At 38.9% G+C, this 20060-nt stretch overlaps 1 protein-coding gene across 2 annotated transcripts; it reads left to right on the top strand.

Annotated features, from left to right (window-relative positions):
• The first annotated feature begins 2923 nt into the window (after positions 1 to 2923).
• On the top strand, positions 2924 to 15218 carry sltm (SAFB-like, transcription modulator). 2 transcript variants are annotated; one of them, XM_071488376.1, is made up of 20 exons: positions 2924 to 3090; positions 3767 to 3851; positions 3965 to 4020; positions 4628 to 4655; positions 5996 to 6644; positions 7244 to 7287; positions 7418 to 7524; positions 7659 to 7808; positions 7932 to 8044; positions 8124 to 8284; positions 8384 to 8484; positions 8590 to 8643; positions 8740 to 8885; positions 8977 to 9172; positions 9520 to 9644; positions 10510 to 10683; positions 11179 to 11490; positions 11591 to 11729; positions 13667 to 13821; positions 13913 to 15218. In XM_071488376.1, exons 1-20 carry the CDS (start codon positions 2956 to 2958, stop codon positions 14022 to 14024), a joined length of 3042 nt encoding a protein of 1013 aa, XP_071344477.1. In that variant the 5' UTR covers positions 2924 to 2955; the 3' UTR covers positions 14025 to 15218. The 2 variants fall into 2 exon arrangements, with proteins under 2 accessions (XP_071344477.1, XP_071344478.1); XM_071488377.1 differs by having other exon boundaries at positions 2925 to 3090; positions 8992 to 9172.
• The last annotated feature ends 4842 nt before the right edge of the window (positions 15219 to 20060 follow it).

The following is a 20060-nucleotide window of genomic DNA, read 5'->3' as shown; positions in this document are numbered from 1 at the left end:
GTATCAAGAGTAAATGTAAAACTGAAATGTCTCCTGAGACTGAAATCTGAATCTCTCATTTCACTGTTGAAGCTGCTTGAGGTGGACCGTGTTGAAACTACTTTATATTCACATGTAGTCCGCTGGTTACCAGCCAAGGAGTTGGCCCCTCTAGGGGTCACCAGATAAATCTGAGGGGCCATGACATAATTAGTGGTAGATGAAAGAAGAAAAAACAGATCTGTTTTCAATTTTTGGGGACTTTTCTCTAATCTTTGCTCTTTTGAAATATTCAATCATTTTACCTGCCTCAGTTCTTTAAATGAAACCATCTAAGAAGTTTATAGATGAAATCACTCTTGGTGAAACTACTACACAAGAGTGATTCAACTCATAGATCTCTAAAATATGACAGTCTGAATAAGCCACTGCTAGGGGGTCATAAACCAAACAAGTTGGAAAAACTCTGGCTTCTGTAAAATCTTAGTAAATATTGTTGCCAGATAAATGTAGGGGGGGGGGGGGGGGGGGAGAAGTAGAGGATTGACTTCTGAACTGTAGTAAAGTAGAAGTATGAAGTAATAGAAAAGTACCTCAAATTATACTTAAAAGCAGTTCTTGAAAAGCTGCTTTCCACCATTTGTAATTGCACAAATTAATGTTATAGCAAGAGCAGAGGCGTGATAAGGTAAATGGAAGGCAGGAATCAAATGATCTATTATTAAATACATCTGACAAATGACACACTGTCATTGAGAAGCATAAATAATCCTGCAAAGTATAAATTATTCATGTAACACATACACCAACAATCCCTATCCAGGCTGCACGGAAATGCTGTTGCTGAAAAACCATTCACATAACAGTGACTTTTCCCACTACCATGAATATTGACACAATGCAGAAATAAGTATATTTAAATTGAACAGACCATATGAGCCCCTTTAACACAGGATTTCTTTTCATTTATGACAAATACAGATTGAGTCATAAAGTGATTAACAATAGTGAGAGAGAAACACAATGACTTGACAATACATGTTAGTTAATAATATGAAGTCACATATGACACCTGAAGTTGTGAGGGGTTCTCCCTTCTTAAGATTAATTTCATTCATATTTCATTGATAAATTCTAGACATCTAACATGAATCTATGAATCTTCACAAGAAAAATGAAAATATTGGTGAAATTAACAAAACATCATTTAATTTCTAATGTTTAAGTAAGTTGTCCCAGTATTTATCTTGTGACCCCTCGTGGGCATCCCTCAGGTTTACGTCAGGAGACCATCAGCCAAGCACACTGTAGACTGAGATTTACACTTAAATAGGGAGGGAAGGGCAATGCTTTGGATTTGGAGATGGTGCAGCAGTTACCTTTGGATGTAATTATCATCTGTATATGCGGCTGCTGACTTTTACCAGCTGTAATTAAAATGTAAAGATTTAATTGGTGCATAAACATTGACAGTGGCAAACCTGGTCATATATAATAAAAAAACATGAAATGGCTGGTAATGTTTTATTATGATTATATGAATACAAGTCATGTTCAGTTTCAGTGAGATTTCAGTGCCACATACATTGCCGAGCATGTGAGATTCATTGGGGGTGAAGCTCATGTCTGAGTGTAAAGTTATGGAATTAAAATGGATTTTTGACCTGACAGGCCTTCAGCATGACAGTAATTGTTACCTATCAATATATGGTAAGGAATAACTAGGGCATATGTGTAGCATTGTGAATTATATTATCCAGAGGGTAATGACATCACCCGAACACATATTACAGACATTATTGACTGCATCCGTGATGTGCTGTCTGCTTCAGTCTTTAACAGAGACCTATGGTCCAGAGGAACAGGGAACGTATTTCTGTCTTGTAAAGTGTGATGAAATAACTTGACGATGGCTACAGAATAGGAACAAGAAGATATTTAGAGCAGGACTGACAAAGTACAGGTGTAAGACAACAAAGGCAAGATCAGGCTTATCATACAGAACACTAGCCAGCAGACTTACACCTGTTGCAAATTTAGTATAGGATTAGGTGGAGATCCTAAATGTCTTTTGAAAACAGATGACCAGGGAAGAAACTGAGGATAATTTGTGTAATAGCAACAGCTGGGCACATGTGGACTGAAGAAGGGAGGAATCCCTCTGTCTTTGGACTCTACACTTTCAGTTCTTTGCTAAAGATTATATTCCATACTGTAAATCACAAGGCCTGTTTACCTGCTTGTATGTAACAGCAAAAATGCTGTAGGCTATAAAGGAAGCCTCTCAGCTTCTTCTGCAAAGCATTCGAAATTAAATTAAAAACTGTGCCCACTGTGCACAGTTCCAACTGTGTTGGATAGAAGCTGCAGTGTTGAGATAAAAGGAACGATTATAAATAATTGTAATTACTTTACAACTCATAATTAGATCAAGTTGTAGTGTTGAGTAGGAGGGGGTGATTTAGACTGAATTAATTTTGGGGTTAAATTAGAGTTTGTAATTTAATGATTGAAGTCTGCAAGATCTCTCCTTGCCTTTCCAGCAGTCTGAAAATACACAGAATAATATTAACATATTTGATACATGAACCAATTTGCCCCAAATGATTTTTTATAGTGATTTTGTATTGATTTTGGGTGTTCGTAATTAGATCATGCTGCAGGGTTGAGTTGAAGGTTACCTGAAGTTAACACTCTTTGCCAAAAAACCAAAAAAAAAAACACAACAAAAACCCCGCACAGTTTACCCTGCTTTAATTTTCACTGATTTTAAGAATTCACTTGTCGAATTGCGACCGTGGTTTGAGATTTTGTTCCTGGGACACGGATTTGTTTTAATTTATTTATTCATTGGTTCCTCCGCCGGGATATGTGGCGGCGTGGTATTAAATGACGACAAATAGAGACAGCGAAGAAGAGGACTGGCAAAACGGTCTGAATACGCGCAGGCGCACTGCTATGTAAGCTTGAGGTAAAATGGCGTCGGGTGCCATTTCCACAGAGTCCAAGAAAATATCAGAATTAAGAGTTGTTGATCTTAAATCCGAGCTCAAGCGAAGGAATTTGGACACCTCTGGTGTAAAGAGTGTTCTTCTTGCAAGACTGAGACAGGTAACTTAAAATCGAAGCCATTTTATGCCAAAAAGAGTGAATGCGATGCAGAGTTGCTATCGTTAGCTAATGTTGTTACAGCTCTCCTAAACCCAGTCAACGTGAACCATCGACATGACCGCCGACTCAGTTTATCTTTATATATGTCAACTTAACTAACCAAGACTTGAGGTAAACAGTTGCACATGTACCTGTCGTCGAAGAAGTGTGTGTGAGCTTCTTGGGTGATTAACGGGAAAAAAAATATACATGAACCATAACTGGCGTTATTTAAGATATAAAGCTGGCGTTAATAAGAGAGCAGCGGTCAAAACAGACACGAAAGGCATCGAAAAGACTTGAATAATGTGAATATTTGTGAACTTTTATGTACGTTATCAAATAAATTGAGCACTCGCTGTTAGCATTAACGCTGCACAGTGACCGCACAGCAGCTGAGTCGACGTGATTGAGTTCAGCTGTTGAAATAATGTGTCGCATGCTGTGGCGTTAAATGCGTGGTGAACTATGCATGTTTTAGTGTGGATTTAAACAGAGCTGTAGCAGATTTGTGTTCTTTTTTTTTCGATTGATAGCGATGAACTATGAACATTAAAGCAAAGAATGAAGATGTTCGATGGTGATCCGTGGAAGATTTCAACTGTTTTTTAAATTAAATTATTTGTTATTTTTTAAGGCGGTTGAGGATGAAGGTGGTGACCCAGAAAACTTTGAAATCCAGCTTTCAAGTGATACACCTCGAAAAGGTGGAAAAGCCAAAGGTAATTTTGCTTATAATTTCACTGATGAGACAGGGTGGCAAAGCAAGTCCGTATCTTTTTAATGTTTTTTTTTTTCTTCTGTCCTTTCTCCTGTTTTTGTTTTTACATTTCAGGAAGAAAAATGGATTCAGATGCAGACACCACAGCAGAAGAAGATGTGTTTTCCAAGGTGATTGTTTTTTTTGTCTTCATCTTCTTTACCTTTCCATCCAAAATGTCTATATACACATCTAAGAACTTCTCACTGTGATCGTCTTAAGCCATTTTTGTAGAAAATGGTTGAGTGTAGACATTTAGCGGTGAATTGTTTGGAACCAATGTTGCTTCAAATCTTAACTTATTTAAAAGTTCGGGTCATCAAGGGAGCCCACACAAACATCTATCTATTCCAACAAGGGTTCTTGGTTGCCTGGAAAAAATGGATGACAGGAAGCATTTAAGATACTTTACCGTTTTTAACATGCTTAGAATTATTGTTTGGAGACTCCTTTTCCTTGGTTCCATTCAACACACAATAATTGAATACAGGGTAAAAAATTTCTGTAAGATTTATGGGAAAAAGTATTTGTCAGCACTTAGTTTTAAGATACATCTTGTAGCTGTAGCATTGCATCATGGAGTCATAAAATAGCAGCATATATCTATTTATATAGGAAAAGCAGTAAAATAATGATAATGCAAGAAATAATTTCTATAAAAATATCAGAACCACTTTTTCTTGCTGTGCTTATTGCATTGAAACATATCTGGACTCACCTCATTGTTCTCTTTTCTAGGAAACTGAAGAGTATGAATCAGAAAAAGGTATGTATGCTGGCAGACTAATGCCCAAAGCTAACCTAAGGTTTCTTTTTTACAGCTAACAGCTTATGATGATGCAGTGGTATTTCATGCTTCTACTAGCTACTGCACTGTCTAGGTCACAATATGTTAAATGGATCAATGAGGACATGCTTGATGAAGACATTTCTGAAGACCAACACCAGTTTTTTTCATAATTGGTACACAAATGAATCATTGGATGTGGGTTGCCTAGACTAAGGTACCCAATTTCCTGGGATTACTCAAAATATTTTAAAGAAAAGTTCTGTTTGCTTCTGTGGATTTCCATGGCCCATGACATTCAACTTCCCCCATTCCCCATGGAAACGAAGAGTGAAGGTTCACAACAAGTTGACATTTTATTATATCCAATGAATTGGGACAAGCAACAACTTGTAGAACTCGAGGATCATTGCACTTTCTTGTTGACATTTTGATTGACAACACTGGACAGACCAGTGACAAGCGCACTGGGTAGGCCTGAATACTTCACTCCGTTTACCACAGGAATCAGACACCTGAGTTATCACATGTCTTGCCTGGTGAAACGGCTTGTGAACAAGCCTGGAATTTGACTCCTCAAAACAGTTTGTAAAGGCCTTGTGTCAGGAGGCAGCTGAAAGACAGGAGACTTCATACAGTCATCACAGACATCCATTAAAGTTGCATATAAACCAGCTGACTGCAACCCCGGCATGATGTCTGCAGTGAAGAGACAGGCCATACAGCACGGCCTGGGACTGCCAAGGACAGACGCATTACCAAAGCGACACACTTTCCTGTTTTGTACAGTTGACGGGACACATGACAGTAGGTTGGATTCGATGATGAAAGATCATTTTTCAGTGTTCTGAAATCTGCTAATAAGACTTTGATGACATGGATTATTGAAGAAACATTGGAAGATGTTCAAGATTTCCTAAAACTCAGATGACTTTCCATAGACTGACCAGCTGGGGATGCATTTTGCATAATGGAGAAAACTGAAGGATGAACTGATGAGTTTTTCTTCCTTATTTGAACTTTGTCCAAGATCCCAACCTGGAGGACTGCCACACTTTGTAGGAAACATCTGGAATTGCACGTTCAGTGTGAATTGAAAATGAATCAGTACTTTACATGTGTCAAGAAATGAAGAGCACTGAATCACCCCCCATTTTCAGTGAAGATTGTGTGTTTTGTGTCTTCCTGTGGTGTCTACGCCCTCGATGACCATTAACACTAAATGTGCTTTCTATTCTACTTTTTTAGGTCAAGTAACATGCGACATGTGAATGTTAAAAGTTGTGTTTTGCCATGTTTATCCTTATTAAATCCCTCAGATGTAACTGATACAGATGATGGTACTCGTGAAAATTCTAAGCCTGCACCCAGTGAGGACAGCCTCGCTCAGCCTGAGGCTGAGGCCCTGGCTGAGGCTGAACCAGAGTCAGAAGCTGTGGCGGCTGAGGCTGATTCAGAGCCTGAGCCAGAGGTGGATGCGGAGGCTGAGCCAGAGGTCGATGCCGACGCTGAGCCAGAGATGGATGAGGACGCTGACCCAGAGGTGGATGGGGAGGCTGAGCCAGAGGTGGAGGCCGAACTGGCTGAGATGGATGCTGAAGCCATGAATTCCTCTAAAGAAGCTGAGGACGATCACCTATCCGTCTCAATCCCAAATGAAGATGCCATCACCCTAGATGTTGATGGTGACGATCTCCTGGAAACAGGTAAACATGTGAAACTTCCAGATCCAGAGGCCGAGAAGGGCACTGATGAGCCAGAGGCCTCTGCTGAGATGGGCCCAGATGATGACATGAAGGCGCAAGAGACAGAGGGCCACAAAGGTGGTAAGAAAGATGATGGATCCAGGTGTGAGCCCATGAAGAAAGACAGCCGAGACTCCTTGAAGAAAGCTGAAACGGGAGATAAAGAAAAGGATTCTGGGAAGAAAGGCCCCTCCACTACTGGGGCATCAGGTCAAGCAAAGAGGTTTGTCTTTCTATGTCAGTTCTTTGATACTACTACCAAGTCCAGCTCACTAAGAACGCAACATTGTGGGTAGCCTCAAGATTTTTTTTTTTTTTTTGCCATAAGGGATATGTTCACTGATGTACCTAATCCTGCCATTTACTACTTTGATTTATTTCTCTGAAGTTGGTTAAATTGTGACATTAACCAGGAGCTGAGAAAACGCCTCTTATTTTGTTACTTTGACCTTTCCAGCTGTTTTAAAGCCTTTTCCAGTTTCCACACAAGGCATTGTAAAAGAGCATTAGTCCCCGTGATGGCAGTTTTTTTTTCTTTTTGGTCAAATGATTCGCTGTGAAGTTGAACAAACCTCCGAAGATTTCATTGGTCAAGGGAAAAAATTGGCTGACAACCTGACCCATCTCACCACTGGAAAAGCAATGAAGCCTTTGAGACATTGGTTCAGATCCACGCCTTGCCTACAGGATTTTTTTCCTGAAAAGTACAAAATATGTTGGGTTTTTTGTTCCACTAGATGTTTGCTTGTATCACTTTACAGCAGGGTTTCATTTACCTTGCCTCATTTTCATCTGTTTGTTGTTGCAACATTTGCTTCGTAGCTCTTCAAGAGACAGAGATGGGAAAGCTGCAAAAGATGAAAAGGGTAAGATACTGTCCAAATGTAGTTAGATATAAACCAAGGGAAGCATTTTTCACAACTTTTATCTTTTTTTAATTAATTTTTTTATTGCTCAGTGCAATTGCTGAATGTGTTTTGGAAATATCTTTATCAGGAGTTGTCAGCAGCAACAGCAGCTCTTCTCGCAACATATGGGTGAGTGGCCTGTCCTCAAACACCAAAGCAGCTGATCTAAAGAACCTGTTCGGCAAATATGGGAAGGTAAAGAACATGTGCAATTTTTTTTATTTATTTTTTGCAATTATTTGTTGCTTATTTTGAACATGGTTGAAAATATCAGTCATTTTATGTTCAGCGTCGTAAAAAAATATTAAAATGAAATTTGTTGGCAACAGGTTTTAAGTGCCAAGGTGGTTACAAATGCTCGCAGTCCTGGTTCAAAATGTTACGGCTTGGTGACTATGTCTTCGAGTACAGAAGTGACACGGTGCGTCTCCCATCTCGACTGCACAGAGCTCCATGGACAGGAGATTTATGTTGAAAGGGTAAGTTCGGAAGCAGGTAAAATCGTTTTCAAAGAGACTTTGTTTGGTCTAATACTATCCTTGTATTTATAGAAAAACATTGGACCTGTGAAAAATTTAGATTTGTCTGCTGCTGTTTTTCAGGCAAAAAATGATCCATTCAAAAAAGAGCCCTCAAAGAAAGAAGCAGAGGACAAAGCAATGTCCAGCAAATCAAGTGACAAGCGCAGTTCCACAGGGATGAAATGGACGAATAAGTGAGTGACTGAAAAAGTTGAGAAGTAAAACATTTTTGGATTGAAAGCACATTTAACCCTTTGTTCTCCTCACACACAGACCACAGCCATCTTACAAAAAAGAAGAGAAAAAATCAGATAAACTTTCAGAAAAGGACAAAGATTTATCCAAGAAGCAGGAGGTCAAAAGTGGAAAATCTGAGTCTGTTTCATCTAACCTGGGACAAGATGCTTTGAAGAAAGATGACAGAAAGCATGGGCGTAAGTTTTATCCCTCTTCTCATCACTAATTTAGAGAATCCAATTCAGTTTATCAGTAGACGTATGTCTATTCTCACTGATTTTTATTTTCTTCTATAGGGACAAAGAGCCCAGGCAAGATGATGATGGTTGATCACACCAAAGGAGATTTTAATTTTGGCAAAATGAGACCTTTCAGAAGGGGAAGGTATTTTGATAGAGTAAGACCTTCCTATTTGTGTTTGATTTGATTATATTTTTAAAGGATATTTAAAATTTGTCTTCAGAAGATGTTAAATGAAGTTCTGTTTGAAACTTTTTTTCAGCCCCCCAACATGAATATTCAAAGGCGACCAAAATGGTTGATTCCTCCTGAAGAGGTATAAAACTCTTGATACCTTGGACATATAACTGTACTTTCTTGCTTCACCTATAAGCTTTCTTTTTAAACATGAACTTCTATTTCCCCCTCAAAGTTGGAGATGATGAAAGACAAACAGCGACCTTTTATCAACAAGGGGGACGGCAAAGACATTCTGCCATTTGAGAAGATGAAGGAGCAGAGGATGCGTGAACGGATGGCTCGTCTGGAGCGTGTCCGTAGAGCCGTAGAGTTGCGCAGGTATCCTGGAACAGAGCACAGTTCACACCTATTTTGTAGATTAAAAATGAAGATGTGCTTGTATCATTATTATTATTGTAAGACAAGGTAGTTTTCTTGTTTTTAGGCGACGTGAAATTGCCGAACAAGAACGACGGGAGCGTGAGCGTGTCCGTCTGTTGCGGGAGCGTGAAGAACGGGAGAACCTGCTCAGGGAGCGCCAGAGAGTAGAGATGGAGAGACAAAAACTCGAAAGGGAGCGCTTGGAGAGAGAGAGGCTAGAGAGAGAGAGAATCCGCATAGAACAGGTACAGTGAGCATGAACAAATTCAGCTGCTTGTAAAAACAGTCAAATCTTCAGGTTTCTCTGGAATTAGTCTACCTCAGGGATTAGTAATGATGTTGCACTCAGGATTTCAGGTATAAGGCAGTAAAAAGGGGATAGACATCATTATATGACTGTCTGCAAGAATTAGCCGTTAGTCATTAATTGGATTGTAACTTGGCACTTGTTTTTAAATGCTTCCAAATAAGTTCTGTAAAGGTGTTAAAGCCTACGGCCATTTTATTTTGTTACTGCATGTAACTGTATGATGATATTCACTCCTCTCAGTAACTAATTTTAATTAGTGTATTTTAATATTGCCTCTTTCAGGAACGCCGTAAGGAGGCAGAGCGCATGGCACGTGAACGTGAGGAGCTGCGGAGGCAGCAGGAACAGCTCCGCTATGAGCAAGAAAAGAGAAACAACCTCAAAAGAGGCCGTGAAGTGGAACATGGGTATGTACTGTTTGAATTTCTGTCCCTCAGCAGTTTCATGGCGGTGGAGTGATTATGACTAAAATTGTTGGACTTCAATTGGGACTTAAGGCTGTTTTTCGCAAACTTCAATGCTTTATTTTATTCTCTGTTTGTAATTAATGTATCCTATCAAAGAAATATATTGATTATCAGGGATTCAGTTGAACTGAGGGACCAAAGTAAACTCAAGGACCTAACATACTCATAGAAAGGGAAATGGAGAGAGCTGCCTGGTAGGGTCCAAAACAGTTGGCAAGGGATAAACTGGGGTCAAACTTGATAAATTGATATCCATCTTTTTCTTGTAAGTAGACTTTTGGTACCTTAATTAAACTAATAATGTTGTTATACTTAAGATTCTTTTTTGGACTCTTCATCTTCACTGCCTTCACTCTGCCTGACTAATGACTGTTTGGAGGATTTCCCTGGTATCAAATTAACTCACATCTAGACATAGGATATGTTTACACTGTTGATGGCCACATCACCTCCAGATACAGAGAGTCTGCCAGAGAGTTAGTTTTTTCATGGGTATAGTTGATTATTGTCACTTATATTCCTTCCCATAATATTCCTTGTTTTTCTTGTAGTTTTTGTTCTTTCCATTCATTACATATATTCATTGTTTTGCTGCTTTGTGCTTGAAATTTACATCAGTGCATAACCCTCTTTAAGCAAAGATAATGTTGTGTTTAAATAGAAAATGTAAAACAACTTAAAGCACAGTATTGAATGCATCTTCAAAGAATACCTCAAAGAATACCTGTGAAGGGACAAACCTAAGTGTTGCTATTCAAGAGCATAGCTCATGAGGTGTGTCAAGTGTCCATATTTAATGTTACAGCCGGAGAGATGATCCCTATTGGAATGGCAACAAGAAGATGCAGTCTGAGTCTGATGTCCGTGTGAACCAAGGCTCAAACTACAACCGACAGCCGAACCGCTTTTCAAACTTCAGTCCACGAGAGAGGGGTCGCTTTCCAGAGGCTGCTGCTGAGCAGCCCAACACGTACGACAGGTACAAGCGTCGAAACTATAGGAACTGAGGTAGTCCATTGTGGTAACATTATTAGTCAGTTAGTTTTAGGGTGCTGGTGTTGTTCATGCTGGGTCATTGGCACAACTTACTGGGACGCTTGATTAGAACAGGTTGTTAATATTATTGGTAACACCTGCAATAGCAAGTCAAAATGTCTGCTCTGAAACAGACCTATAGAAAGTGGAAGTCACAGACTCGCATAATTTCTTGTTCGGGGGCGAGCAACACTTATTATAAAAGAAGTTTAGTAGGATTTATTTGTGTATTAGATGCTGGGTAATACTGGGTAAGAACGTAAACGTGTGGACCCAGAAAGCTTTCAGAATATGTCAGAACACAGCATGTATGTACTCTCCTCCGGTCCGCAGTACTAAAGCTTTGTGTTCCTGACCTAACAAACTATTTTATGTTGCCTACTGGGTGATTTGACTTTTTGAGATGTAGCTAATCTTTTGGTCTTTGTTTTGTCGATAGACGTAACCGATTTGATGGTGAGCCAGAGGTAAAAAAAAATCGCCCTGCACCTCACAGAGAGAGCTCTGGCTTTGAGCGCTACCCCAAGAACTTTGAAGCAGTTCGCAGACCTGAGCCACCACCTCCTCCACGTGCCGAACTCCGGGACACTGACCGCAGGGACAGAGATGAGAGACGACCGGTGCCCATGCACGATCGCCCTATGGGAGCCAGAGCTGCAATACCTGGCATGTCACACAACCGCACACCCAGGGATGGAGGGCATGGTTGGAAGAATGACGGAGGGATAAACTCCAACAAAGGAGATATACGGTAAAATGAATGCACTTTAACATGAAAAATCTGTGAAACCTAATTCATGAAAGGTAATTTGTTTTAAATCTCTCATCTGATGTATTGCTGGTTTGAGCAGAGGGCCTATGCGTATGCGTGCTGAGCGATCCGGCAGAGAGGGTCCAGGCCCTGCACTCAGAGGAGGCTCCTCGGCCAACCGTGGAAGGAGCAGCTTCAATGATAGAGATGGAGGAAGACCCATGGTGATGAGTGACCAGGTCAGCTGACGTTAAGCATGTCTTAGGTTCTCCTGTACTAATGGTAGAGGATACTGACAGGTTATACAAAAATATTTTTGTATAATCTGTAATTTAATAATAATAATAATAATAATAATAATAATAATAATAATAATAATAATAATAATAATAATAATAATAATCTTCTTTAAAAACTGAATCTGAAATTAACAATAATTTGATGATTAGTCGACTGACAGAAACAGAACTAATTGCAGCTTTGATCTTCGATTGTCATTTATCAAGCATATTACAGGTGTTCAGTGATTCCAGTCTTAAAATGGAGATATTTGCTGCTTTATCATTTTGTTTTGTTTTTTTTTTTGTTTTTTTTTAAACAAATTTTAAATTAAAGCACTGTACTCAGGATGAAATTTTAAAATTTTTAGCATTCCAGTTTTTGTTATGCCTCCACATCAGCTGTGGCCGGAGGTATAATAACACACGACACACAAGACAAGTTTTTGGCCATAATTCACAAACTAATTAACTACAGCTGGACTGATTGGCAGAGGCATACAACCGCAAAGTAGTACAAACCCGTTTCTAAAAAAGTCAGGACACTGTGTAAAATGTATTAAAAAAAAAAAAAAAAAAACAAAAAAACACACACAATCCGATGATTTTCGAATCATGTAAACCCATATTTAATTGGTGGCAACATGTTTAAAAGTTGGGACAGGGGCAACAAAAGACTGGAAAAGTTGTGTAATACTTAAAAAAAAAAAAACAAAAAAAAAAACAAACAAACAAACAAAAGGTGCAGTGAGGATGGGGAGAGGTTCATGACTCTGTGAAAGACTGCATGGGCAAATAGTGCAACAGTTTAAGAATAATGTTCCTCAACGTAAAATTGCAAAGAGTCTGGGAATTTCAGCATCTACAGTTCATAATATTATTAAAAGATTCAGAGAATCTGGAGAAATCTCTGTGCAAGAGACAAGACTGAAAACCAATATTGGATGGCCATGATCTTTGGGGCCTCAGGCAGCACTGCATTAAAAACAGAGACAATTCTATTATGGAAATCTGCATGGGCTCAGGAACACTTCTGAAAACCATTGTCTGTGAACACAGTTCATTGGTTCATCAACAAATGCAGGTTGAAACTCTACCATGCAAAGAAGAAACCATATTTAAACATGATCCAGAAACATCGCCGGGTTCTCGGCATCTGAGCACATTTAGGATGGTCTGAGGTGAAATGGAAAACTGTCCTGTGGTCTGACGTATCAAAAATTCAATTTGTTTTTGGAAATCATGGACACTGTGTCGTCTGGGCTACAGAGGAGAGGGACCATCCAGCTTGTTATCAGCGCACAGTTCAAAAGCCAGCATCCGGATGGTATGGGGGTACATCAGTGCCCGTGGCCTGGGTTGCTTGCACATCTGGGAAGGCACCATTAATGCTGAGCGATATATATATACAGGTTTCGGAGCAACATATGCTGCCATCCAGACAACGTCTTTTTCAGAGAAGACCTTGCATATTTCAGCAAGACAATGCCAAACCACATTCTGAGCACATTACAATCACATGGCTACTTAGTAGAAGAGTCTGGACGCTAAACTGGCCTTCCTGCGGTCCAAACCTATCACCCATTTGGGGCATCATGAAACGATAAATATGACAAAGGAGACTACAAACTGTTGAGCAGTTGAAATCTTGTATCAGGCAAGAATGGGACAACATTTCACATTACAGTATCTCAAACTTTTTTGGAAACAGGGTTGTAATTCTTGTTGATCCAAACTTAGTCCAGTCTTACAGATCTGCAAGATTGTTTTGTTTTCACTTGTAAGATTAATCATATTTGACTGAGTAAGCACTAAGTTTCAGTCTTTAGCCAGAGCTCACTTATGCATGTCACAATTCATAGAAGACTCCTGACTCCAAATCTCCTCCGTCTCTGCAGCCATTCAGCTCTGGTCGCCAGGTCGTGGTGGAGCGTCACAGCAGGGAGCAGGGACTAAGGAAGGAGTGGCACAGTGGCTCAAGCTCTCAGGGCGGAGGCTTCCCTGATAATCGCAGGATGGGAGACACCCGGAGCAGCATGATGGCACCTTCCAGGTATAGCAGATCTATCAATAAATGATGGGAAAACTGATTGCTGTGACTCTTGTTCCCAGCCACCTTAAACTTGAACTTTTTCTTTCCGCAGTCACTCATCATCTGGAATTAACCGAATTGTACAGATCACCAGCAACTCCATTCCCAGTGGTGGAAACGTGGGTGGATTCAAGCCCTTCAAAGGGACTCAGCGGCAATACTAACTGCAGCCAAATTCTGCCACTTTAAAGCACCTGAGAATTTTCTGAACTCTTTATTTTTAGACTATCAACTGTTTTAGATGGCACATTTGTAGCCATGGTGTTGATAACACTATTTTATTTTGTATAGACAAGTGTTTACCTCTGTGTAGAGTTCTCCTGACAGTTCTGCTGTTACCATTTAAAAAAAACATGTGCATATGTTTTACTTGTGTTTAGGAAGCTATTGTACAGCCATTGGTCTTTGTAAGTAAAGTTTTCAAGTGATGTTACCAACTTCTCTAATTGAGTGTTGTATGTACATTTTCGAGCCCGGTGTCACACTCAGTTCTTCTGTGTACTATGTCTTATTTTAGTGTATTTTAGAGCTCATGAAGTGACATTTTGACATTCATTTGGGTATTTCTCTGCAAGGACACAGATGATATAGGGTTTTTTTTTTGTTTGTTTTTTTTTTTGTGTTTTTTTTTTTGTAAAAGTCATACTTGGTGTTTGATGTTTTTGAAAGATTATTTGGATTTACTAAAACATCAAACTCTAAAACAGCCTGCATTGTAGCAAAGTACCTCTCATAGGCCATGAGTTGAATTACATACAGGCCTGTGTCTTTGAAATAAAAATTGACTGTAAAGTCTGTTCCTGCAGGGCATTCAGTGATGTCACACTCTGAAAGGACCACAACACATTGTTTTATATGTGCTTATTGTTATTTCAGTAATTGTGGACATTTGGCTGAAAATCTGGTACTTTGGGCTTTTCAGTCGGTTCTCAGCCTACAGGGATTTTGTAAGATGCATGATATTGGGGTCTGTTTGCTTCATTTAACCTTATGATACAAGCAAGAAGTACTTTGTTTGCATTTTGTTTGTGTGTGAAAGTATGATCCACACAACATGAAATCTCCTCTTTGAAAGGACTCCAGATGTTGACACTGTAGTGGAGCAGGCACTCTGTCATCTGTGACTAAACCCTCACGTTGTCTCTGTGAGGTGGTACCTCTGTAGTGCTTATTTTAGTTCTATTTATTTTTTCATTTAAAAACTGTTGAGTTTTAATATCCTTTTTATAGTTGAACCAGTACTACACATGCAGGGCTGCTCACTCATACTTAGACTCACAACACACACACTTTACCTAAACACTTGTTGTAATTGGTTGATAAAGCCTGATTAAATTACAAAAAAGTGAGAAGCAGAATGACTTGTGCTGATTGTTGAGTCCCGGAAACCTCTGTTACTTTCCTCAACCCGTCTCTCACATTGTATATGTTCCCTGTCATCTCAATGTTCACATCTACTACACGGCCACTTCATTGTTTTACCATAGAGCCAAAAACCAGTACTCCTCTGCCTGAATACTACTAGTGGCAGTTTTATAAAACAGCTGTATTTAGGAACATGTATCATGAAAGATAAACAAAAATGATTGAGGTCTCTCTCTACAAGAGGGAAGCTTTAGTAATGTCCCTCACTTGTGTATGAGTAAATGACATGTAAATGTAAAGACAGCCATAAGTTTAGGTAACAGTGCAGGATCCACTGTCATTGACATTAAGTGGTGAAACAGTTGCAGTAGTCAGGCGTTGGGGAGCCATCTGGCAGACTGGAAAAATGACTGGCATATAAAAAAATATAAATATGTATCTAAACTAAAATGTCATATATTTTGTAAATATTTTCTAGATATATAGTTTTAAAGTGCTTTGTGATTGTAATTAATGGCCCAAAAGCCCTTTTCACAGTCAAAAGTCTTCATTTATGTTTAATCAAAACCTTATCTCAGGCATGCTCTCATCATATGTTGTTGATTGTCAGGGGAAATTAAACTATAATATCAAATATAAACTAATTCTCTAAAGCAGTGAACAATTAGGATGCCTGTTTTTTTTTTTATACTTGAGCAGCATCTTGAAGTGACTTTTACAATGCTTCAGGGGACTTGATGAGCCTTGGCTGAACCTTCTTTGTCTTGTATGACACAGCTGCTGTATCATACACTACACTGACTGTGTTAGCGGTCCTTGTGGTAAAACGTTAATCTTCCTTAGCCTTCCTCCATATTGTTCTATTCATACACGTTTTTTTGCACTTCTCGTGCAGTTTCTCCGACATTTGTGGTCATCTGAGGCACCTCAGACATACGTTTTTTTAATCGTAAGGAAAATGTCTAATCAATTGAATTAGCCACAGATAAGCATTAGTTATGGGGACAATGGTATTCAAATTTAACTTGTAAGTCACAAAGCTGCTGTGCTTTTGGGGCTCTTGTATTTATATCCCTGTCAACATAATGCAATAATGACTTAACTGAATGACTGGAAAAAAAAACAAACAGTTAAAGTAATGTGGCTGCATCCTGTCAAAGCAGCAGAAAATTTAGACTTTGTGAAATTGGTTCTTTTAGGATAAAAAGGGTGGGGATGCAACAGACAATAGATCCTTGACACTGAAATTCATGTTTTATAGATTTCTTAGATTGATCTTGAAAGTGATCAGGGCTCATTACAAACAATGACAACAGACCAACTATTGATCTTAGTTTTTTATTATCCTTGTAACTTCTAATCAGGTTGAATGTCCCTCGTCTATAAGGCATTTTGTTATATATATATCACCATATACAATATGTGACTGTAATGTGAAAGGCTACATACATTATTTGGTCATTTATGTAAATAGATGAACATTGAAATCAACACAAATGAGTATCCTTCCATATTCACAAACCCGTTCCTTTTGCTTGTATGTTTTATGTGTGAAATATAAACATAATGAGCCGCACAGTGGAAATAATGTTCTTGGGGTAGGTAATAATAAAATTGAACTCTGCCTAACTTTTAAGTCCACACTATACATGCGCCGCAAAGTAAAATCTGGGAGTCTGATATTGCGTTAAAGAAAATGTCTCCCTTGAGATTGTTCAGCACTCTGGATGTGTATCTCATACAACAAGAATGAGCATTTCCCTCTGCTACATAGATGACAACACTCAAGACTTATAAAGCAGCCTTTTCCCCTTTCTCTGTATGTTAAAGTTTGGGCATATGGCCCTTGTTTGTGAACATTGTGTGGTTAAATGATGGAAAAATAATTACCTGAATTAGGGGTGCACCTACACCATTTTTTGCTGATTGAATGGATACCAGTGTTGTCTACATATTTTCTTCCGTGCTTTGTAGAAAACCTGCTTCTGTTAAGCAATTCAAATGACATCCATCTATCTCTTGTAATTCATACCTTCATCATCATCTATGAGCTGTGTGCTGGTACTCAGGCCTTTGTACTGGTAACCTTTTGCCTGGTATAGGTGTACCACTAACCTGAATATATCAAATTGCAGCAAGTTCTATTGAAGTGGCACTACCTTTTATCATTTTAAGCCCAAACATTTAAACAGCCCTTTCATACTTTTACAAATTTATATTATTGACCTGGCTTAAGAGCAACCACTTGAGAGAATTCTTTTGGCCATTATTTAGTTTTTAAAAGGTACCCAAAGAACAATAGCACAATTTATGTTCTGTATAAAATGAGGTATGTTTCTCTTCTGTTAGTGCATATCAATGTAACAGTGCAAAACCAATTACAACGATTATATGTTCAACAACCACCTTGTCAAAATACTCATTTTACAGCATTTACCCCACCATCACTTTTACAAGGCATACAAGAAACCACTTTGAGACACTAAACACACAATATCCTTCTGATCAATTCATCATAGGAACTAGGGTGAAACAAACACATTACAACAAAAATATCAAATTCTGGTATTAATGACTAGGGATAGCAAGCTAATGCACAGTAGGAAATCTGAAATAATAATAATGATGTGTGGCATGTGTTGCTTGCGCTCTTTTCACTCTTGCAAACAACAACCAACATAAAATCTTCCAAATCAATTCAAACTGCCCTAAGTCAAAGTTAAATTTTTTAAGCTTCCACTGGAATGTGTAATCAGCATGTTCACTTGAGACATAAATGAGGTGAAACTTGGTAAAGACAGACACAAAAAAGCACAATATTGCCACAAAGCCTCCCCTCTGCCTTCTTGCTTTCACCTTATGATTATACATGTTACTAATTTAAGCTGCATGGAAAAAAAACTGCTAAGGAGTCAATGAGAAGTGTACACAGTTAACAATGTTCCTTAACCCTGTTGAAGGGGATTTTATTTTTATCAGATAGTCTAAGTTAATGTGAGGAGCAGCTTAAGTCATTGTTTTTCTAGTGTGAAGTTCAACAACGAGGGTCTTAAATAATATAGTGTTAAGTCCTTCGAAGTGTCAAAAGAGTTGCTGTGAGTATAGATAAATAGATACTTAAAGTTGTGATGGAGAAAGTGACTACAGGCCGAGGAACTGTGCCATTACAAAGCATACCATCTGAAAAAGACACTCGAGGATATGTCCCTTCAATAAAAGGCCTGAGAGTATTTTTGATGTCCGTGTGAAAAATGCATGGATTGTCTCATTCTGGTAATACGCCTGTTTCCTGTTGTCCTATAAAATATGCTGAAAAGTTGTAAGGCGTCACATATATATATACACAAAACATACCCTTGTCAGGGCCGAACAAACACAGAGCTCAAACTGTAACACCAGCCAACACACAAAACCCATAAGAAAGGGTTCCCACTCAGTAGGTAGCCTGCTGCCTCCATGTAATCGTCCTGTCCTCACATTGAATTTGTTCTCACTGAACAAAATAATGATGGAGACTACTTCACAAGCACTGCAAAGACCTCCTGTAACAACTGTCTCCCTCAGTCTGTAATAGAAGGCTTGAGTCAAGGCATCCAATTGGAATGTATAGATAGAAAAGTTTCTCAGGAGGCAGTCCCATGATACAATAATGGCACAAACCACTAGCTAAATCCATAATAAGAATGCATTAAGTAAATATGTACATCATGTGTTTGCAGCTCAATGCTGCAGTGAAATGCACACAAGTTAAAAAAGCCATAGCACAGAATTTCAATATTCAGAGTGTATATCCAAGACCTCCAGGGCTGCTCAGTTTGTGAAATTTCACAATAAGCCTTATTTTCCACAAATAACAGATGAATTTAGCCCTCTCTTAATTCGACACAGGGGCAAGAGGAGGTGACTGGGATTAACCTGGGGAGAACCAAAGAGAACAAGGTGGAAAATATGTACCCAACAGAGCTCAACATTGCGACAGGAGTTGAAATTCATGTTGTAACAGATTTGGAGTTTGGGTTTGTGAAAAAGAAAAGTACATGAGCACAATTATTAACTGAGCTTTCCTGGTTTAGAGGAATATTACAAACATATTAATAAATTCTGTGGTATTTCTTTTCAAAACCTGCCTGCAGTGGAACTTTTACATCCAGAATCTAACAGAGGAGATCGAGATAGTGCCTGCACACACACACTGCATCTCTTCAGGAAGCTGCCAGAAGAGACTGTGAGGAAGAAAAGGGCCTTTCAGAACTGCCATACACTCTAAACTGGGTGCGATCTAATACAAATCTAATCCGCCAAAAGCTAGTTGTGTTTTTTGTGAAATAGATTCACAACATAAAACACATTAAATCTCCCGAATGCGTAGCTCAACTAATCCAGCGTCAAAGATTTGGCCATTTCCGATTTGAAACTTGTTACATCAGTGATGCTCAGTAAATGAGACATGTATACCGCACGCCATTACACCACATAGCACACGTGTACTGTACACACCATACACATGAAGACAAACACACATTCACATTCAAACAGAGCAGAATACAACACTGCCATTCTTAAGGCAAATCTGAACAGGGCAAGCTGTGATGAGTATTGTTATGAAGCTACAGTATCTGGCAGCTATCTGGCATGAAGCAACCCTTAGGTACATAGTGATCCAGAGGGGACACAAATAGTGTTACATTGATTTCCAACAGGCAATATTATGAGAAAATCCCTTTCATCTTACAAAAAAACAAACATAAAACTGCTCCCAAACACTACCTGTTACACAGATAAATAAAATGTGAATCTTGGCATCGACAGCTAACTTAAAAAACTCAACTAAAACC

This window comes from Trachinotus anak, unplaced genomic scaffold, assembly GCF_046630095.1.
Source record: "Trachinotus anak isolate AG129_WGS33_773 ecotype Australia unplaced genomic scaffold, CSIRO_AGI_Tana_v1 ptg000011l, whole genome shotgun sequence".
Classification (NCBI taxonomy): domain Eukaryota; kingdom Metazoa; phylum Chordata; class Actinopteri; order Carangiformes; family Carangidae; genus Trachinotus; species Trachinotus anak.
The sequence above is the reverse complement of the archived record's forward strand: the minus strand, read 5'-3'. Positions and strand labels throughout refer to the sequence as shown.

Coding starts and splice junctions, on each gene's coding strand:
- sltm (XM_071488376.1), top strand. CDS start 2,956: ATGGCGTCGGGTGCCATTTCCACAGAGTCCAAGAAAATATCAGAATTA. Junction 7,525..7,658: donor TGTTCGGCAAATATGGGAAG/GTAAAGAACATG, acceptor TGTTGGCAACAG/GTTTTAAGTGCCAAGGTGGT. Junction 8,886..8,976: donor AGAGCCGTAGAGTTGCGCAG/GTATCCTGGAAC, acceptor AAGACAAGGTAG/TTTTCTTGTTTTTAGGCGAC.